We start from the raw sequence: 18,898 nt of genomic DNA, 5'->3' as shown, positions 1-18,898 counted from the left end.
AAGTGGAACACATTCCTGCATGCTATGTACCTATTGATAGTTATGTATTGTGAAGGCCAAGCCTAGATGATCTTCAGTTGTTGCTATATAATATGTGTGGTTGAAGAAACACTGCTATAAAGCCAAGAATCAGACACATATCATCATCATTTATTTACATTCTATTTTCTGTAAGGGGTATATTATAAAATTAAAATGCTACCTGTATAGTAATTTTTTTTTCTTTTTGTTTTAAATTTTCTTGGTGCTTTAAGAGCATGTACTAATGAATGACGGACAGTGGTGTTCCATCATTTACCTTTTTTACACATAAATCACCATTTATGTTTTCTTTTTTCAGGGAGTAAAACCCTTGAGCTATGAGAAAGTGGAAAACCCAGAAATTAAAGACATTATTGAACATTGTATAAGGCCTAGGAAAGAGGACAGGTAAGAAACTTATGTGGGCTCTGTTGAAACTGGAAGATTAATCTGAAATGGACAGTGCCAGAATGGACAGTTTGGCTTAATATATAGGAGATGCAAGTTCAATAGTTCACATGTAACAGTACTGAATTTGTATTATCTAGCATGCCAGACTTACATCTCTTGCTCACAGGCCTGGCGTAAAGGACCTGTTAATCCATGAGTTCTTTGCCGAGGATCTTGGGCTGAGGTTAGAGATTATATCACGAGAAGAGGCAGTAGCATCCGCAACATCCAAGGTGGAGTTCAGGCTTCGAGTATTAGACCCCAAAAAGCGCAGCAACAAGCACAAAGAAAATGAAGCCATTCAGTTTGAATTTGACATTCAGGCAGATAATGCAGAAGAAGTAGCTAGTGAAATGGCAAGTATAAAATTTCAGTATATTCTTCTATAGTACTGTAATACTGTATATTAAAATATGGCACAGTTCAGATATTTGGGAACAATGATAACAGATTGAAACCTGATTCAGGAGGAAATTAAGAGGAGATTGAACTCGGATAATGCTTGCTACCATTCAGTCCAGAACCTTTTGTCTTCTCGTCTGCTGTCCAAAAACATAAAAATTAGAATACACACAACTATAATTTTGCCTGTGGTTCTGTATGAGTGTGAAACTTGGTCTCTGACATTAAGGGAGGAACATAGACTGAGGGTGTTTGAGAACAGGGTGTTGAGAATATTTGGACCGAAAAGAGATGAAGTGACAGGAGCTTGGAGAAAACTGCATAATGAGGAGCTTCATAACTTGCACTCTTCTCCAAGTATAATTAGAATGATCAAATCAAGGAGGATGAGGTGGGCAGGTCATGTAGCACGAATGGGGGAGACGAATGCGCATAGGATATTGATGTGAAAGTCAGAAGGAAAGCGACCACAGGGAAGACAAAGGCGTAGGTGGGTGGACAATATTTTAATGGATCTTAGAGAGATGTGGTGGGATGATATGGATTGGATAGATCTAGCTCAGGATAGGGACCAGTGGAGGGCTCATGTGAACATGGTAATGACCCTCTGGGTTCCATAAAATGCTGGGAAATTCTTGAGTAGCTGCTGAATTGGCAGCTCCTCCAGAAGGGCTCAGCTCCATGAGTAAGTAAGTAAGTAAGTAAGTACTGTAATATTGTATATTAAGTGTTCAGTTGCAATGTAATGTTACAAGTATTAAGAAGTGTTTAGTATGTGAAGACTTCTTCTTGCCATTTGTTAGATGTTCAAACAAGTATGTTATCAACCATAGAATATTTTGTGAATACAGCTTATAAAAGTATATATAAAAATATACTAGTTGATCAGCTTTTTGTTTAATTTAGTCATACATCTTACAGTGGGCTGTAATCAATGGGAATTTTTCAGCATATGGTCTCAATTCCTTATCACTAGCTTAATGCTATCAGAAAGTTCCTGGACTAGGTCAGAAAAGAAATGCTGGCTTGACTTACTCAATTTTGGCTGCTGTCTCCTTCAGAATAGTCTCCTTGGGAATGTATACAGTGATCCCATTTTTTTTCCCCCCGCCCACATTTCAGAAACACCATGGAAGTCATTTTTCTTAATGCTGTCTCGTATTGCTTGCGATTCCCTTTGGATGTCAGACATTGTTTCAAAACATCGTTCCTTCATTTTCATTTTCAATTTGGAAACAGCAGAATCACAGGGGACTAACTCTGGCGCATAGGGAGGATGGGGAATGATACCCTGTGGTTTTCAGGGACATGTGGGTGGGTATGTTGTTGTGATGAAGCAGCCAGTTGTTGTTGAGCCAAAGTTCAAGTCTTTTTCATCACCCATTTTCTTTCAAGCATCTCAAAACATCACAATATGAGTAAAAGTCAGAGTTGACTGTAGTGTTAGGAGGAATAAATTCACGGAGAACAATCCCCTTCATGTCGAAAAACAATGAGCATGCTACTAAATATTTGTTGAACTCCAAACCTGCCGTCTGTTTTTTGCTCTTGGTGATTGTGGGCTCTTCTGCTGTGACAGTTGTTTTGTTTCTGGATCATAACCATACAAATAAATCCAACTTTTGTCACATGTTATGATGCTAGAGATAAAAGTTGTGTCCTTGTTAGCCTTCTCTCATAGCTCAAGATGCACGTTTACGTGCGGCTTCTTTTGATCATTTGTCAAAAGTCGAGGAACAAACTTCATGGCAGTGCAGCGCAGTGCAATGCATGTTCAGATTTTTGTTAAGATCTCCTAGCAAACTCCATGGATTATTCAGTGACAGTCTTCGTGGATGAGTTCATGAATTTCTTCAACATTTTCTGTTGTTTTGCTGGTGATTGGTCGCCCTAAATATTTGTCATCTTCAACTGACATTTGACCATTCTTCAAACATGAATGCCATTCAAAAACCACTGTCCGGCTTAAAGAATGTTCTCCAAATTCCTCACGAAGCATTTCAGGGGTTTTGGTAGCAGATTTACCGAGCTTCATGCAAAACTTGATGCAGACATGTTGCTCAATTTTTCCATCCATCGCAGACAAAATGAAATGTGAAGTCGGAAAAGCACTCGAGTAAAAACAGTGTGTGTTCACAGTGCAGTGTCACATAGCAGACTGATGCAGTAGGCTTGTGGAAGTGTGACCTTGGCTCTCCCTTTCATCTTCTTTCACTGAGTCAGTTACAACAATAACAGTCAGGGTACTTACTGATAGTACCTTGTATATGAGGTGGGTTGTACATTAACCCTTTGGCGCGGTCATTTAAATTCCGCGGCCGCGTCTCCGGCGGTAATATATTCAGCCGGCCATTTAAATTTGGCTCGAAAATGATTTATTCATCATTGTTCTTAAATTCTATGAGATAGGAACATGAAACTTTCACTAAAATGATCTTAAAAGGTGGTTTTATAACCTTACCTTATAATATGAGCGCCCTGTATCTCGGCAATGGAATCAGGTTGTTTAGTATTTGAGCAGTGAATGGTACGCCTTGAAGCATGAAACTTTCACTAAAATGATCTTAAAAGATGGTTTTTATAACCTTACCTTATAATATGAGCGCCCGGTATCTCGGCAGTGGAAGCAGTTGGTTTAGAATTTGAGCAGTGTAATGTAGGCCTTGAAGCATTCGTCTAGCCCAACGCTGCCCCACATTCACCGCTCCAATATTGTGTATCTTTTCTTTGGCTCTTTTTTTTAACCACACATCTTCTGTGCGGCCTTGCCTTCTTCCCCGTGAGGGGTATACGTTCAAGGAAATGNAAAAAAATATTTATGGTCATCCCTCGAAACGACCACCAAGGTCAGTACGATAAAATGGCGTCAACTGGAGCGATAATACATGAAGGAATGAGTTCTTTTCCCACCCCACACACACCAGTATCGTCATAGGGGGTGACCATAGTGTTCTGCTTTAATTCGTGGCGTTTTTCTAAGAACTGGTGCTATGTACTGTGCGAAATCAATCGATTATGCAAGAATAAATTTTTGGACATCCCTCTTTTAAGAATTACAATTGAGTGTGTTAGTGTGGCCAGCTCAGGGCAATATGATATTATAAACACAGCACATATCAGTCTCTGCTGTTTATAACTTAAGAAAACACGCCATTCATAACAGATTGAAGACAAACCTCTCCCAAGAGCAACAGGAATTTTGCTGCAAGACAGGCATATGTAACGATGACTTAGCGCAGCTAAACAAATGCCTCATTATATATAGTACTTGTGACAACAGGCCAGCGAAAAATCTAACAATCTACAGCAAAACCATCAATTATTATGGGCGTCGAACCCCCCCAGACGATTTAAATACCTGACGAAACATACACGTCAAACCACGCTGAACGGTTAAGTTATGTGCCCCCCATCCACTCATCATTGGAAGTAAATGGAACCTTGTCCTATAGATGCTTCAACCGCATTAGCAGAGTGCAGTCCAAACACAATATCAAAGACTGTATGGCCTTGAAATTTAAGTCCCCGGTTTCATTTTGAATGTTAAGAATGATCTAGGTTTTTGTGTTTATGTAGCATACTCTGGGAGCATGGGACTGTATGAATGGGGCAGCTGTAGGACCAATGTCGAGGAATGTCTTCATATCTGTCTCTGTAGTCTAGAAAATCCAGCTGTTGCAGGACTTTGTGTAAACCTGTAGTAAAATAAAATGCTGAAACATGTAACCTTACAAAGAAAAACAAGCAGAATTTATGTCCATGATTTATTCCAGCTGTCTTACAGTGCATACACTCATCCACTTCACTCTTCACTCCTGCACCACATGTTTCGGCACAAAGGTGCCATCTTTACGTTAAACTACTTCACTGCATGCCTTGCTGTTTTCATACTAAAATAACTAACACACGCAGTCACAGGAGCAAGACACAACACAAAGAACAATACACACACGAAAGTAGGAAGAGTGCTCCGATAGAAGAGGATAGGTGTGACTCGCGTATTGAGATGCGACGTAGGGATAAAAAATCCTGAACAGTTTTAATATTTTTAATATTTAATATTTATCAATATATATGATGAACATATATTTTAGTTATTTTAGTATGAAAACAGCAAGGCATGCAGTGAAGTAGTTTAACGTAAATCGAAAAGCACCTGAAGATGGCACTTTTGTGCCGAAACATGTAGTGCAGGAGTGAAGAGTGAAGTGGATGAGTGTATGCACTGTAAGCTGGCTGGAATAAATCATGGACATAAATCAGTGCAACAGGATGCTAAAATATAACATTAAGTAGAATTTAAATAAAGGATATACCATTTTATACCATTTTTATGAAAAAAGAGCATGTACTGACGCCTGAAACCTTTGAGAGTTTTATACAGGTGGAGTTTTGTTGTATATACGGCTGATATGTTCTTTTTTTATTTTGTTTTATATTATGAATGCCTTGACTTGTTCCTGTGGGAATGGAATGTTTGTTTTTTGATCTGAGACTCATTCTATATCCAATGGTTGTTTCCCAGCCTGTATCTGGATCTTTAGGGAACAGCAAGATGAGATAGCCAAAGCTGCATAGGCTGAAGGGACCAAAGGGATAGAATTTAATATGAATTTGTAGAGTAAGAGTTGGAATTGAAAATATTGTAATGGATACAGAAGAGAAGTGAGTTCAGTGATTTGGCCATGTTAAAAAAGGGTGGAATAAGGGTGCCTAGAATAGTTCAGAATTAAAGTATAAATGAAAGAGGCCTGTGGAACAACCCAGAACAAAGTGGTTCAGCCCGAGGAAGGAGCTGGGGAGAAAGAACTGATTGGAGACTTTTTTGTCCAGCAACCTATGCAGAACAGATACAGAGCTAGCAGAAGAAGAAAAATATTGGCTGGACTGGTAATGCAGGTTTCTTCCCTCCTTCCTTTCTATATGAAAGAATTTGTAAAATATCAAATGCAAATAATTAGATTCAGATAATAGTTTTAAGAATCTGCAAAATTCCTTTTAATACTACTTTCATACAATCACTCCTCATTACAGGCAAAGTCTGCACTAATAATGGAAGATGATGCTCGAGCTGTTGCCAAGATGCTCAAAAATAGCATTTCAACTTTAACAAAAGAGAGGGAGGAGCGGAAACAGCTGGAACGTGAGGTTGATGGTGTAGCAGGTATGTTAATTACAAATGTAGCATTACTAGGTAGGTGAGGTTTTGGATCTTACATCAGGTCAGGCATACAGCTGTAATCAGATTATGTAATATTATTAATTAATGTTCTGTTGCATAAACTACTTACAGGCTACAGCATATTTTTGGGAAATAGTTCAAGTTCATGATAGAAATTGCCCCTTATTATGAAAAGAGTATGATTAATCCTTATGTGTCCCTCATAAAGCAACATTGACATTTTTATTGTTGCATATTAAGTGTAAATGAATTGTGAGTAAATAGTTAGTATTTATGTAGCAAAATTAAAGAACTTGGGAAAGATGCAACAGGTGAGAATGATACACATGATGACACTAAGGGAATATTAAATTCAAAAGTTGATTGCTTTCACACCACCCATAAATTTTGAAGTCAGTTTTGTTTCAGTTGTTACTTCACAGCAATGCCACTTCCCACTCACTGCGCCCACCTTATTTCTGCACTGCACAGAACTGAGCTGAAAACTTATGATTTACTAACCAACTAGGTGACAGACTCACCAACTTGCTGACTCATTAACAGATTGTGCTGACTAGCTGTTCATTCACTGACTAAAGACTTACTTGTGTGCTGTGTGCTGCACTGAACTCACTAACTTCTTGCGTGCCCTGAACTGCATTGAACTGAACTGGACTCTTGTAAGAATTTGATAGCTTCTGTTATAGGCCTTTATGCTTAAGGAAGTTTCTGTTAAGTTCTTGATGCTTTGGCATCAGCTGAGTGGGTTTTTGAATGCTCCAGATGTTGTAAGAGGCAAGAACAGGCTAGGCCAAGCAGTCCCCCTGCCCTTTACTCCCACAGCACTGCCCCTTCTCAGGCTGCTTGTCCTGAATTGCCCATAGATATGCTGCCAGTCAAAGTGTAACACCAACATCTTTGCCTTATGGTACTGTTGCATTCTTTAAACTCTTATCACTGATCTCCGTCTCAATCTGTAAGGGCCTTCACAGGATGGCTGTTGCTTAAGCAACTTTCCTCTGGTCTAGGTTAAGTGGTACAACCAGACTTAAACCTCCTTCCTGGAATCCTATGGAGTTGGCTAGGCAGCAACAGAATGCTTTCATCCTTGTCTGTAGCCACATTCAGTTGTTGAGGGCATACTGATGGGTGTCATTCAGCTGTTCCACAAGGTCCTTCATGTAGCAGGTCATGGACTACTCCCTGCTGTAGGTAGTCCCAGACAGCGGGTTGCAGGGCAGATGTAGCTCATCCAACTCCTGGTCTTGTTAGCCCACATTCATAACTCGTGACAGGTACTTTCTCTCAACCTTGAACCAGTGTTCTGGCTGTATAGAGATCCTCTTGGTGTAACATTTTTTGACATGGTTCCACTGGGCTACTCACTGTTTCCAGGAGATCTTAACAGCCTCTCACGTCAAGCAGGCCAGCATAAGGAGGAGTGATTGCAGCTGAGCACCTTAGTTAGTTATTTAGTTAGTTATTTAAAGAGGGTGGGTTTCCCCATCCACCGCGACCAGTTTGATCTATTGTGCTTCCCTCTATGATATTCTACCAGTCTCTATACCCTACCGATAAATGGGGCGTACCATCAGTCCCGCCGAGCAAGCGAGTTCGGCCACTTGCTTAGCGGTATCTATAATGCTTCCCCTATCTATCAGAGGCCTTAGAGAGTATTGTTGGGCAGGAAACATCCTGGAATTTGGCTCTGTGATCCCCTTTGGGGATATGAGGTTCTTTTACGTGCCGTAAAGTTATGACATGGGACACACAGCTTAAAGTCCCTCCTGGAGGACTTGTTCCCTGAATTTTTCCGCCCTTAAAAATTCAATGATCTCCACCGGGTATTTGAACCCGCGTACCACGAGTCATGAGGTGGGAATGTTACCTCTAGACTACGGAGGCCGCTTAGCTGAGCACCTTACTTATGCGTCTTCTGGGCCCAGTTGTAACATTTGGTGCTTCAAATCCAGTATTGTGTCATAAGCTTACAATATATTCACCCTCATGTTGAACTTGTGTGTGATTTTTATGATGAACGCCCAACATTATAGCATGCTGCGCCTCAGAATCAGTTCCACCAGCATCCCTTTAAGACAGGGAGTGTCTGCCTGGATACTCTCTGCAGAAGGTATGGCCAGTGCAGCTTTCCATTGAGAAATTCTGAGATGCTATCAGGCCTAGCAATGGCAATGGATACCTCAGCATTGATGGCCACAAGGTGTGGCTGGTCCCCTGTCCAGCCCTTGTCAGTTATGCTGTCATTGCTCCTCTTGGCCAGTACATTGAGTTTGGATCAAGGGGATTAGTGTGATGACATCAGTGCCCTCATGTTCAACCTGCTCTTACTGGTTTCCCCATATACTGGTTGGTGTCCTTATGTCTCTGTCCATAGCCTTTGTAGATGGCCAGTGTGCGGGTTGTCCAGGCCTACAGTGTTACACCATGTTCCCATGGTGCCTCCCGCCCTTGCTTCCTGCAGCTTGACTGGTGGTCCAGCCACCACCTTTGCAACCTCTAACTTCAGGGCCTGGCTGAGGGCTTTGTTGAGTGACCTGTCATGGTGCTTGAGGATATGTTATTTCATTTCCTGGCTGTTCACTCCATCAACGGATATAGAAGCTGCCTGTCTCTGAAGTCCTGTGGTAACTTGATAAGGTCTTAGTGGGACAGTTGATGGATGGGTGCTGCAGATTCTTGTAGAAATTTGCTGCTGAGCTGGGTCTTGGCTTTGAGCTGAGACTGGTATGTTGCCTCCAGCTTGTGGTCTCCATAGCGACCCTCCAGCACCCTGCTGATGTTCTTGTATGTCTGTCTGGCTGGGATACAATAGGATGTCAGCAGCTTCCACCTGCAGAGTGACAAGTAGATGTCTAGCCTTCTCCCTGGTTTCCCAGTCATTGTGATCAGCTGTGGCCTAGAAATGCTGTTCAGAACATGGACCTATTAAATGTAGCTGCCTTCACCATGATGGTGCTGGTCCCAGTTTTTCCATCACCTCCGTGTCTTATTTGGGCTTTGGTTGCTGTCATCTGTGTCTCATGTTTCTTATTTGACTTAAAGTCACGTCAGGTTACCTTCTGTATCTTGTTGTGTCATCTACAGCTCCCTACTGGGCTCACAAAGAATCTGGGTGTGCCAGTTGACGACTACCATGAGGCTCTTGAAATGATTGTTTAGTTTGTCTAATTTTTTATTGCATTTTCTCTGGACAACCCTGATAATAGTTATTTCTTGTCTGAGTTGTTTCTGTTTGGCACTCATGTCCCTTTTTAGTGCTTGGCTGGCCACCAGTTTGTTCTGGCAGTCTGCCAGTTGATCTTGACCCATCACCAATTGGTTGTAGCCAGATGCCAGTAGTCTTGGTTGGCACTTATGTCTTTTTGAGCTCTTCTTGGGTAGCACTTATGTCCTTTTCGAGCTCTTTTTACTTCTCCAAAACTGCTTTCAGTGCTGGATCCATCTTTGATCCATCTTTTGCAATTGACTTTAACTTTACAATTCCGAGCAGTTACTGTCACATCATCGACAGCTTACGCTCTTGAGGTATGTTCTGTTTTTGGTTGTTACTGCACAGGAGTGCCAGTGTTCACTCACTTCACTTTCCTCTTTTTTGACTTCTCTGCACTGCACTAAACTGAGCTCAAAGCTGACTAATTTAACGGTTGACTGACTAACTTGCTAATGGATTACACTGGCTAACTGAGCACCGATTGACTTCTCTGCACTGCAATGAACTGAACTGAATTGAACTGAAATTAACTGAGCTGAGCTGAACTAGGCTATTGCAAGAATTTTACAGCCATTGTTAGAAGTGTCTCACCATTCAGTGGAGAAGTTCTTTTGTGACCTTGGCCTTTGGCATCAGCTGAGCAGTGTCTTGAAGAATTCAGAAATCACAAAAGGCACACACAGGCCAAGCATCATGGTTCCCCCATGCTTAAATCCTGCAGCAATATAAGTTGCATAATCAGCTACCACATCTTGAACAAAATCAGAACTAGATTTGAGTCACAGTGCTGTAAAAGTATTTCCTTTATGAGATACAGTTGGGGCACGCAGTAGCGTGGTTGGTTAAGGCACTATGCTACAAGCCGGAAGGTCGTGGGTTCAAAGCCCCAAAGAGGTCATTGGATTGTTTTGAAGCGACCTAATCCTTCCAGCCGCACTATGGCCCTGGGGTCAACTCAGCCTCTAACAGAAATGAGTACCAGGAATATTCTTGGGGGCAAAGGGTGGCTGGTGTGTAGGGCTGACAACCTTGCCGCCATCTATGAGCCGATTGTCTAGAAAATGTGGGAACCTCAACATCTCACAACCCTATGGAACTCCACGGCCTGATACAGGGATGCCTTTACTTACTTTTACTTTTTATGAGATACAGTTCTGTTTTTCATGAGCTCATTGTTCGTGGCTTCTAAATCTGTACATACCATAAATTTATCATTTCTTTCCTGTGCATTTCATTATTTAAAACTGATATAACCTTTGAAATTTAAACTTTCATGGGCTTGATTTTAAGCATCCAATGAGTTAAACTTTTTCTTGTAAGTTTAACTCATTGGATCCATTAGGACTCATTTTTTTAAATTTTGCCCTGCAATACCATCTGTTGGCGAGTTGTGGTGTTAAGATTCTTGAAGTTTCAGCTGTGACATACGAAATGATGAAAAGTGTACGTTAGTGATTGTTGAGTCACTCAGATATTTTTCAATGGTATGCTTTATTTCGTGATGGCAGGGAGGACATTGAAGACGCTCCACGTGCATCAACACAGAGAACAAGTCACACTGAAGAAAATGTGAAAAAAGTGACGGAAATCCTTGCATCAGACAGATGTGTTTCTGCAAAACTCATCGAGGAGCTTTTGGGAATACCAAAAAGTACTGTGCATCAAATTTTGACCAAGGATTTGGGCAAACAGAAGGTCTGTGTACGGTTTGTACCACACACGCTGTCAGACGATGAGAAACATGCCAGAGTGGAACACTGCAAAGACATGTTTCGGTCGGCCCAAAGTGATACAAAACTTACAAAATTGATTGTTACTGGTGACAAGACATGGTGTTTTCAATATGAGCCTCTCACAAAGCAGCAGAGTGCAGCGTGGTTGAGCCCAAAGAAAGTGCACATGCAAAGGAGTCGAGTAAAGACACTGCTAACCGTTTTCTTCAATTCCAAAGGAACCATTCACAAGGAATTTCTGTCAGAAGGTCAAACAGTGAATTCTGATTATTATCTTGAGTCCTCAATTGTTTGTGGGCGAGAATTCTTCGAATTCGACTTGAATATCGAGAGCAAGGTTCCTGGTCGCTCCTCCACGACAATGTCCCACCCCACAAATCGAAGATCGTGCACGACTTTTTGGGGAAAAGGGATCACAGTCCTTGAGCATCCTCCGTATTCACCAGATTTGGCTCAGCAGATTTCTGGTTTTTCCCAAAAGTTAAGTTGGCGATGAAAGGACACTGTCACGACACCATCCAGGACATCCAAAGGGAATGTACCACAGTTTTAAATGCGATTCCACAAAAGGAGTACAGTGACTGTTTTTGAAAACTTTTCAATCGATTCCAGCTATGTATTGATTCAGAAGGAGACTATTTTGAATAAAAAGAGTGAAATTTTGAAAATAATTCATGCCTTATATTTTTAAGGAACACAGTCCTAACAGAACCTGGTCACACTGTGTATGCTGTACTCTTAATGAGAAGAGGTTCCCTTTACAAACTTTTGTTACTGACTATACCATGTATGTAATCACCAGTAAGATCTAAAATTTCATCATGATGATATTAATACATTTATTGACTTTGTGGGCATTATCCATCATGCAGAGATAGAGTCTGACTGTTGATTGAGCCCAATTGAGTAGGCCTATTGCCTGAGGACAAAAGCAGAATTCAGTCTTTGAAATGTTTTAAATAAAAAAACAGGACAATTGGTATTGTCCAAAAAGTCACTAGATTATATAATGTGTTAGCTGTTTTGCCAGAGGCATGAACATGCCTTGGGTTAAGTATATCAGTCACTAGATGAAGTCCAGAAACTTGGCCAACAAGAAAAAGCTTTTTTTTTTTTTTGATCCAGTGACCAATTACCATATCAATTTGTTAGCTGGATCTTTGACAGGTGTTTCTAGAGCTACAATGTCTTAACAGAGATGGTGGTGTTTATGTAATGCTAATAAATCATGTAAACGGATTGCGACTATTAAATAGGGGTAATTAAAGTATTGCTTTGGCTAGCAAAAGACAGTTGTCAGTCAAACTAAGTTTGGAGGGGGAATTGCTAAAAAGTATGAAGAGCTTGGTGTGCTAAGAAGGACATTTCACTTTATACTGGAATTTTAAAATGCAGTGTTTTCAGTGTGGCCAGTACTACTGTGAACTCATGTCATTATTTGGACTTCCAGACTTTGTGGGACATGGGTCTGTATTTGACTGACATAGTGGCACCATATACACATCTGACTTTAATGACTGACTACACTCTATAGAGGAGCCGTGGTTTCACCGGGCTCAGTTTTGTAAGAAAAATATATCAAGTTTTAAGTCTGTATATTATACAGGATTAAAATGAAACTTACACACAGGCTGTCGGTAGTGTGATTCCTTGTTAAAAATCAAGTCAGAAATATTGTACAACATATTTCCTGTGACATTCAGTTTTCAAGGTATATGTCAGCGTCAAATGGCACAAGCTCTCAAGTTATCAAACCATGGGTATGTCATATTTATAATGGGCAGTTGAAGCAGTCTCCATCCATTTCAAGGCAGACATCAGTCCACCGAATGCCGGTCTCTTGAATACACCTTAGCATGTTGTCATTTACCATTGTCACAGTTGCCTGAAGTCTTGCCACGAGATCTTTGATAGGTCTGGGAGGAACTGCATATATGAGCTCCTTCAGGTGTCCCCATGGGAAAGAATACATTGGAGTTAGATCCACTGACCAAGAAGACCATGCAATTGGCCCTTGACATCTGGTCCACCTTCCTGGTTATTTTGTATTGAACCATTGCTAGACATTGTCCCTTTATAGCACTGGTGTTCCATAGTGCTGAAACTGCAACCTCTGCCTCATAGCTGAAAGGCCACTGTCAAGCGCCCCTGGCTGGTTTCCAGAGAATCACAGTATTTTTGAACAGTCAGCCCTTTCAGATAGCAGATAGCAGCCTGTAATAGTGTCCTTGACAATTCCAACCCAAACACTGATGCTGAAACAGACTTGATACTCACTTTCATGGATAGCATGAGGAGTATCCCATGCCCAGAGGTGACTGTTGTGGGTGTTACATGCCCCTCACATGGAAAACATGCTTTGTCTGTACACAGATGTTACAAAAAAGGGTTCCTTCAGAGTGTGTTGATGTCACAGCCATTTGCAAAATTGCATCCAAAGGGGATGATCATCTGAAAACAGATGTGCCCTCTAGTGAGTAGTAGTATGGATGCAATTGATTGTTATGAAATGCTCTAAGGAACCTTGGTTCGCATAAGCCCAGTTCTCATTTATTATCAAATGAGCTTTTCTACAGCTGTCATTGTGCAGCTGCATTTATGGCATGTTCATTAGCTGGTGTCCGTACAGTTCATGGGTGACCTGCATCCATGTGTGCCATAGGTGTTCTTCCTGTCTCATGATGATGCTGCTCAAATCATAGAACCACATTAGCATCAGGATGTCAACCAGGATAACATAGCGTGTATTCCCATGCAGCAGTACCAGCCTATTACAGGTACCAAGGATTAAGAGCATGTCACAGTATTTGTTATGTGTGTATTTCAAGATCAGTGGATCACAGCTGACCTTTCCAGTGTACTGTGTGTCTTGAGTACACCCAGCAGTATGCTGTTTATTGTCTTAACAAGTAACACTGTTTGAGAAGTATGTTACTCCAGTTGACAGTGAAGTGTATCTCAAAAACTAAGGATCATGTATCATATATTGTGTAACATTTTCTGCTTATTTTCTAACAAGGAATCACACTATAGTGAGCTTGTGTACAAATTTCATTTCTTCCTTTATGTACCAGCATACCAACCTTATTAATGGATTGCTGTATGATTTCGTAATTGTTACTGCCTTATTTCAGAGGTATCTCCAGACTCAGGTCATAGTACCCAGAACAAACCAGAGAGCACACTGGTAACAGGGCAACCTGGCTACATACAACAGCAGCAAGTGCCACCACATCAGGTTCCATCACAGCAAGTGCCATCACAACAGGTTCTAGTAGAGTTCATCCTCCCAAGTCATCTTTTCATTCCCCACTGTAAAACAATCCAATACATACTACGTGGTGCTATCCAAAAGTTCCCGAAATATATTAATAGAAACTATTACGTCTTACCTGGATCTTATTCTGCATCATCACCTTCAAAGTAGTCCCCTTGGGAGCGCATACACCGATCCCAACGTTTCTGCCATTTTTGAAATACATCCTGGAAGTCTTTCTTTGTTAGGGTGTTTAGTACTGCCTGCGTTTCCGCTTGAATTTCCTCAACTGTATCAACTCTTTGCCCCTTCAACTTGATTTTCATCTTGGGGAAGAGAAAGAAGTCGCAAGGAGCTAAGTCTGGCAAGTACACTGGGTGGGGAACAACTGCCATCTTGTTTTTAACCAAAAATTCCTGCACAATGTAAGCCATATGCTTTCGTGCATTGTCATGGTGGAATACCCAGTCATTCGTGTGCCACTTCTCTGGACTTTCTCTCCTCATGTCCTCCCTGAAACACCTTAGAACATCGCGATAGAACTCTTTATTGACTGTCTGACCAGAAGGGACAAACTACTTATGAACACTCCTGTCAGTATCAAAAAAACAGATCAAATAGACTTAATATTGCTCTTGACTTGTCGAGCTATTTTTGGCCGAGGTGAAGAAGGGCTCTTCCATTGCGACGATTGCTGCTTGCTTTCAGGGTTGTAGCCATAAACCCAACTTTCGTCACCAGTGACAACCTTCGAAAGAAAGTTTGGATCCTCTTGAAGCTGTTGTAGAAGTTCCATGCAGACTTCCAAGCAATGCTGTTTCTGTTCATTTTGCAGCAGTTGTGGCACAAACTTTGCTGCAATCCTCCTCATGTTCAGTTCCTCTGACAAAATTCGTTGACGTGTACCATAACTTAGTCCCAAGGTGTTACAGAGATCTTGGATGGTCAGTCTACGATCTTGCAGAATCAGATCCCTAACTTTCTTGATACTTTCTGGTGTGGTGCCAGTTGGCGGCCGTCCCGAAAGATTGTCATCATCATTCGATGTTCGGCCAGTTTTGAAACGCTTATACCAGTTGTAAGTTTGTGTGTGGCCTAAACTGCTGCCACCAGAAGCTTCCTTCAACATTTGGTGTGTTTCTGCAGCGGTTTTCCCAAGTTTAAAACAGAACTTTATACAGACACGCTGCTCTCTCAGGTCAGCTGTCGCAAAACCTCAAACTCACGGAAACACAACAATGGAAATACGTTCAACAATAAACCCAACCACTCAGCTTGACACCGCTTGCCACACTGATTCAAGAAAGATGTGTAGGGAGACACCTAGCGGTATTTCAATGTACTCATATCCATTCGTGCACAAAATTCAAATTTCAGGAACTTTTTGATAGCACCACATACATAGTTCAGTAATCTCACAGCAATGTACTCATATTAAATGGATGGATATCATATGTCATACTTGATTTTTCTCTTACATTTCTTTTCTTATTTCAATTTTTCATGCCCTTACATGTTTCGGTCTTTAAGAGACCATCATCAGAGGGACATCAATACAGTTGGAAGCTACTATTACAGTATATGTTCTGAGGGTTAAAATATACATATAATGGTAATAATATATCATTTGATATAAAATCTAAAGTTTTTACAACTACAGTGGCTGTCTTAATATATTACAATTTTTATAATTGGTTTGTTAAGATTTTGTTAGCATTTACAAGTAGGTTTGTGTCCTCTTTCTTATTACTTCTCTTGACAGGGGCTGAATGTGTGCTGCCTTGTTGTTCTTGAGAAGAGGGTTCTTTGATGTTGTCCTGTGCGCCACGAACATCCTTAGGGCATCAAAGAACCCTCTTCTCAAGAATAACAAGGCAGCACACATTCGGCCCCCGTCAAGAGAAGTAATAAGAAAGAGGACACAAACCTACTTGGTTCATAAATTCTAACAAAATCTTAACAAACCAATTACAAAAATGTTAATATACGAGGGTTGGAACTTTAATAGTGGGAACTATTTATTTACAACTGATACAAAATTGATGCATGTTTCTAAGTTTTACTGTCCTTCAGTGTAGTCGCCAGCATTGTGTACAACCCATTGCCAGCGATGCGGAAGTCATAGGATACCTTTAGCAGCGCCTGTTGTGTTGATAGTTCGAATGGAGTGGTCTACTGCCTAAAGAATCTCTGAAAAAGTTCTGAAGCGAATGCCACAAAGTGGTTCCTTCATCTTAAGAATCAAGTCGAAGTCACAAGGGCTTAAGTCTGGGGAGTATGGTGGATGGTACAGCACTTCCCAGCCCCATCGATTGAATAAATCAGCCACAGCTTGCGCTGCACGCATCCGAGCGTTGTCCTGCAAAATGATGTGTGGGTTCTGCAGAAAGTATCGCCACTTCTTTCTCAAAGCTGGTTGCAGGTTGTGTTCCAAAATTGAGCAGTAATACTGCGCATTGTTGGTTTGCTGTCGGGGAACGGTATGCATTAGGATAACACCATCACAGTCGTACACGAGATTGACATTGCTGGGGTTCTGACGAACTTTTGATTTTCGTGGTGACCTGTAATGACACCATTCGTTCGATTGGCGTTTCATTTGTGGCTCGTATGATTTGGTCCATGTCTCATCCAGTGTAATGATACGGCGTAAGAAAGCCTCTCCTTCATGCTCATAGTACTCCAAGTGGTTACGAGCAGAGTCATATCATAGCCATTTCTGCATTTCCATCAAATCATGTGGAACCCATCATGATGCAGTTTTTCTCATGCCCAGGCATTCCTTCAGAATGTGAAGCACAGTTGTGTCTCTTGGGCCAGCTCACAAATTGTATGGCGTCAGTCACTCTCCAGTAACGTGGAAAGAGCATATACTTCTTCTCTTCTGACACTAGGATGACCTGGCCAACACATGTCTGCCACATTTTGGCATCCCATGTTGAAGGCTTTTACCCGCCTTGCCACTGTTCTGTAAGGCAATGCAGATTCCCTGCAAGCCTCTTGAAGACCTTGATGACACTGTCGTGCTGTACAGCCTCTGGCACATTCAATCTTTATCCAACTCCGTTGTTCCTATTTTGAAAACATCGTGACAACACTACATTAGACCGCCAGCTAACAGGAGGCTCTGTTCTTCTCGTCACTGTACATGCGTGTGATGTAGGAAGGGAGAGTCCATTTGCTCTGAGTTAAGGTAGGTATGTAACTAGTGTGTGGTATAAGTGACATTATTTGGTTCCATTGCATGGCTTCTCTGCAGCAGTGTTGCCACTATTAAAGTTCCAACCCTCATATTAAGATAGCCACTGTAGTTGAAAAAACTTTAGATTTTATATTCAATCCTATATTATTAACATTATATGTATATTTTAACCCTCAGAACATATATTGTAATAGTAGCTTCCAACTGTATTGATGTCCTTCCTATGATGGTCTCTAAAGACCGAAACATGTAAGGGCATGAAGAATTGAAATAAGAAAAATCTTCACCAGTCACACTGGAAGGAACTGTTTTAACTTTTTATAATATAATATTATAATTATAATATTGTTAGTGTGACAGGCCAGAATGAAACAAATCAGAATTACTAGAAAGTGTCTTTGCACCTGTCTTATTAATTTTTTTCAAAGCATGTGATCAAAGCCAAAAAATATTTGCATTAACATCTTACAACAGTAGATTACCTGTAATTTTTATTTACTTGAATTATACACTTCCTGTGAAGGTAACCAGCTTGATGTGTGCTTGTATTGGAATCATTCCAAAGGTCTCACAGTGAAGTCTTTATGCTGTTTTCCATGAGCTCAACATTTTCTTGTTAAACATGAATGCAGCATAACATGCTTCAAATTTATGCCTGTATTTAAGCCCTTAAACATCAAAGCACAATGATAATCTGTTTTTATAATGAGACTTTGTAACGGCATGGAAAATTGGTGCTACTATGAATACTTGTTACAGCAGTCAGCAACCAGGAAAGGTCAAAAGCTCTCAACAAAATCACATAGTGAATATTTGCAGAAACTCATCATAACCAGTGAATCAATGGAGTGTATAAAAAGATTGATGGTTATTCTGTAATAAAATAGATATGAATCATGTTACCACATTTGATGTTGGTACATGAAAGAATGTCGTGTGAATTTAATAATACTGGTTACTTTGAGTGCCATGAATGCATAGTAGGAAGCATAATCTTTATGTATCAATAACTGAACAATCATGGCAGGTGTGATGTGTTGAACTCAGGTGTTTATATTTATGACTGAACATTTTGGTGTTTCTGTTCACTTTCTTCCATTAATGCTCATTTTCTTGGAAAACTTTTATAAAAGCAGAAGACTATGTTATGTTTGTTTGTTTTTTACTTCTGAAACACAGAACCTACTTAACTCTTCAAAACACAGTTGTTAAGTGTGTGTACCTCTCTCTTTAATATTAAAAGTTCTACATTTTTCGCATACAATGTGTTTGTGGGTCTTGTATAAGTCTCACAGTTAACAGTGATTGTCTCCCTAAATGTTATTTATTCATTAGTCCTTCTGATGGAGATGTATGCTTTTGTGAGCTGTGAACTGAGTCTCTAATTTTATTTTGCTGAACCTCATTCTGTAAAGTGTTGAGCACATAATATTCCTGCAAG

At 40.6% G+C, this 18,898-nt stretch overlaps 1 protein-coding gene across 8 annotated transcripts in view; it reads left to right on the top strand.

Annotated features, from left to right (window-relative positions):
• Nucleotides 1-18,898, top strand: part of LOC111866515 (serine/threonine-protein kinase WNK1) — a 134,097-nt gene that overhangs the window by 22,513 nt on the left and 92,686 nt on the right. For all 8 annotated transcript variants that reach the window (XM_033752284.1, XM_033752283.1, XM_033752282.1 and 5 more), the window contains 4 exons: nucleotides 341-429; nucleotides 599-827; nucleotides 5,908-6,037; nucleotides 14,134-14,267. In XM_033752284.1, coding sequence (XP_033608175.1) covers nucleotides 341-429; nucleotides 599-827; nucleotides 5,908-6,037; nucleotides 14,134-14,267 — 582 coding nt within the window. The remainder of the gene's footprint in view (nucleotides 1-340; nucleotides 430-598; nucleotides 828-5,907; nucleotides 6,038-14,133; nucleotides 14,268-18,898) is intronic.

Source organism: Cryptotermes secundus, unplaced genomic scaffold (assembly GCF_002891405.2).
Source record: "Cryptotermes secundus unplaced genomic scaffold, Csec_1.0 scaffold401, whole genome shotgun sequence".
In the NCBI taxonomy this organism is placed as follows: domain Eukaryota; kingdom Metazoa; phylum Arthropoda; class Insecta; order Blattodea; family Kalotermitidae; genus Cryptotermes; species Cryptotermes secundus.
This window is presented reverse-complemented; position numbering and strand designations above follow the sequence as displayed.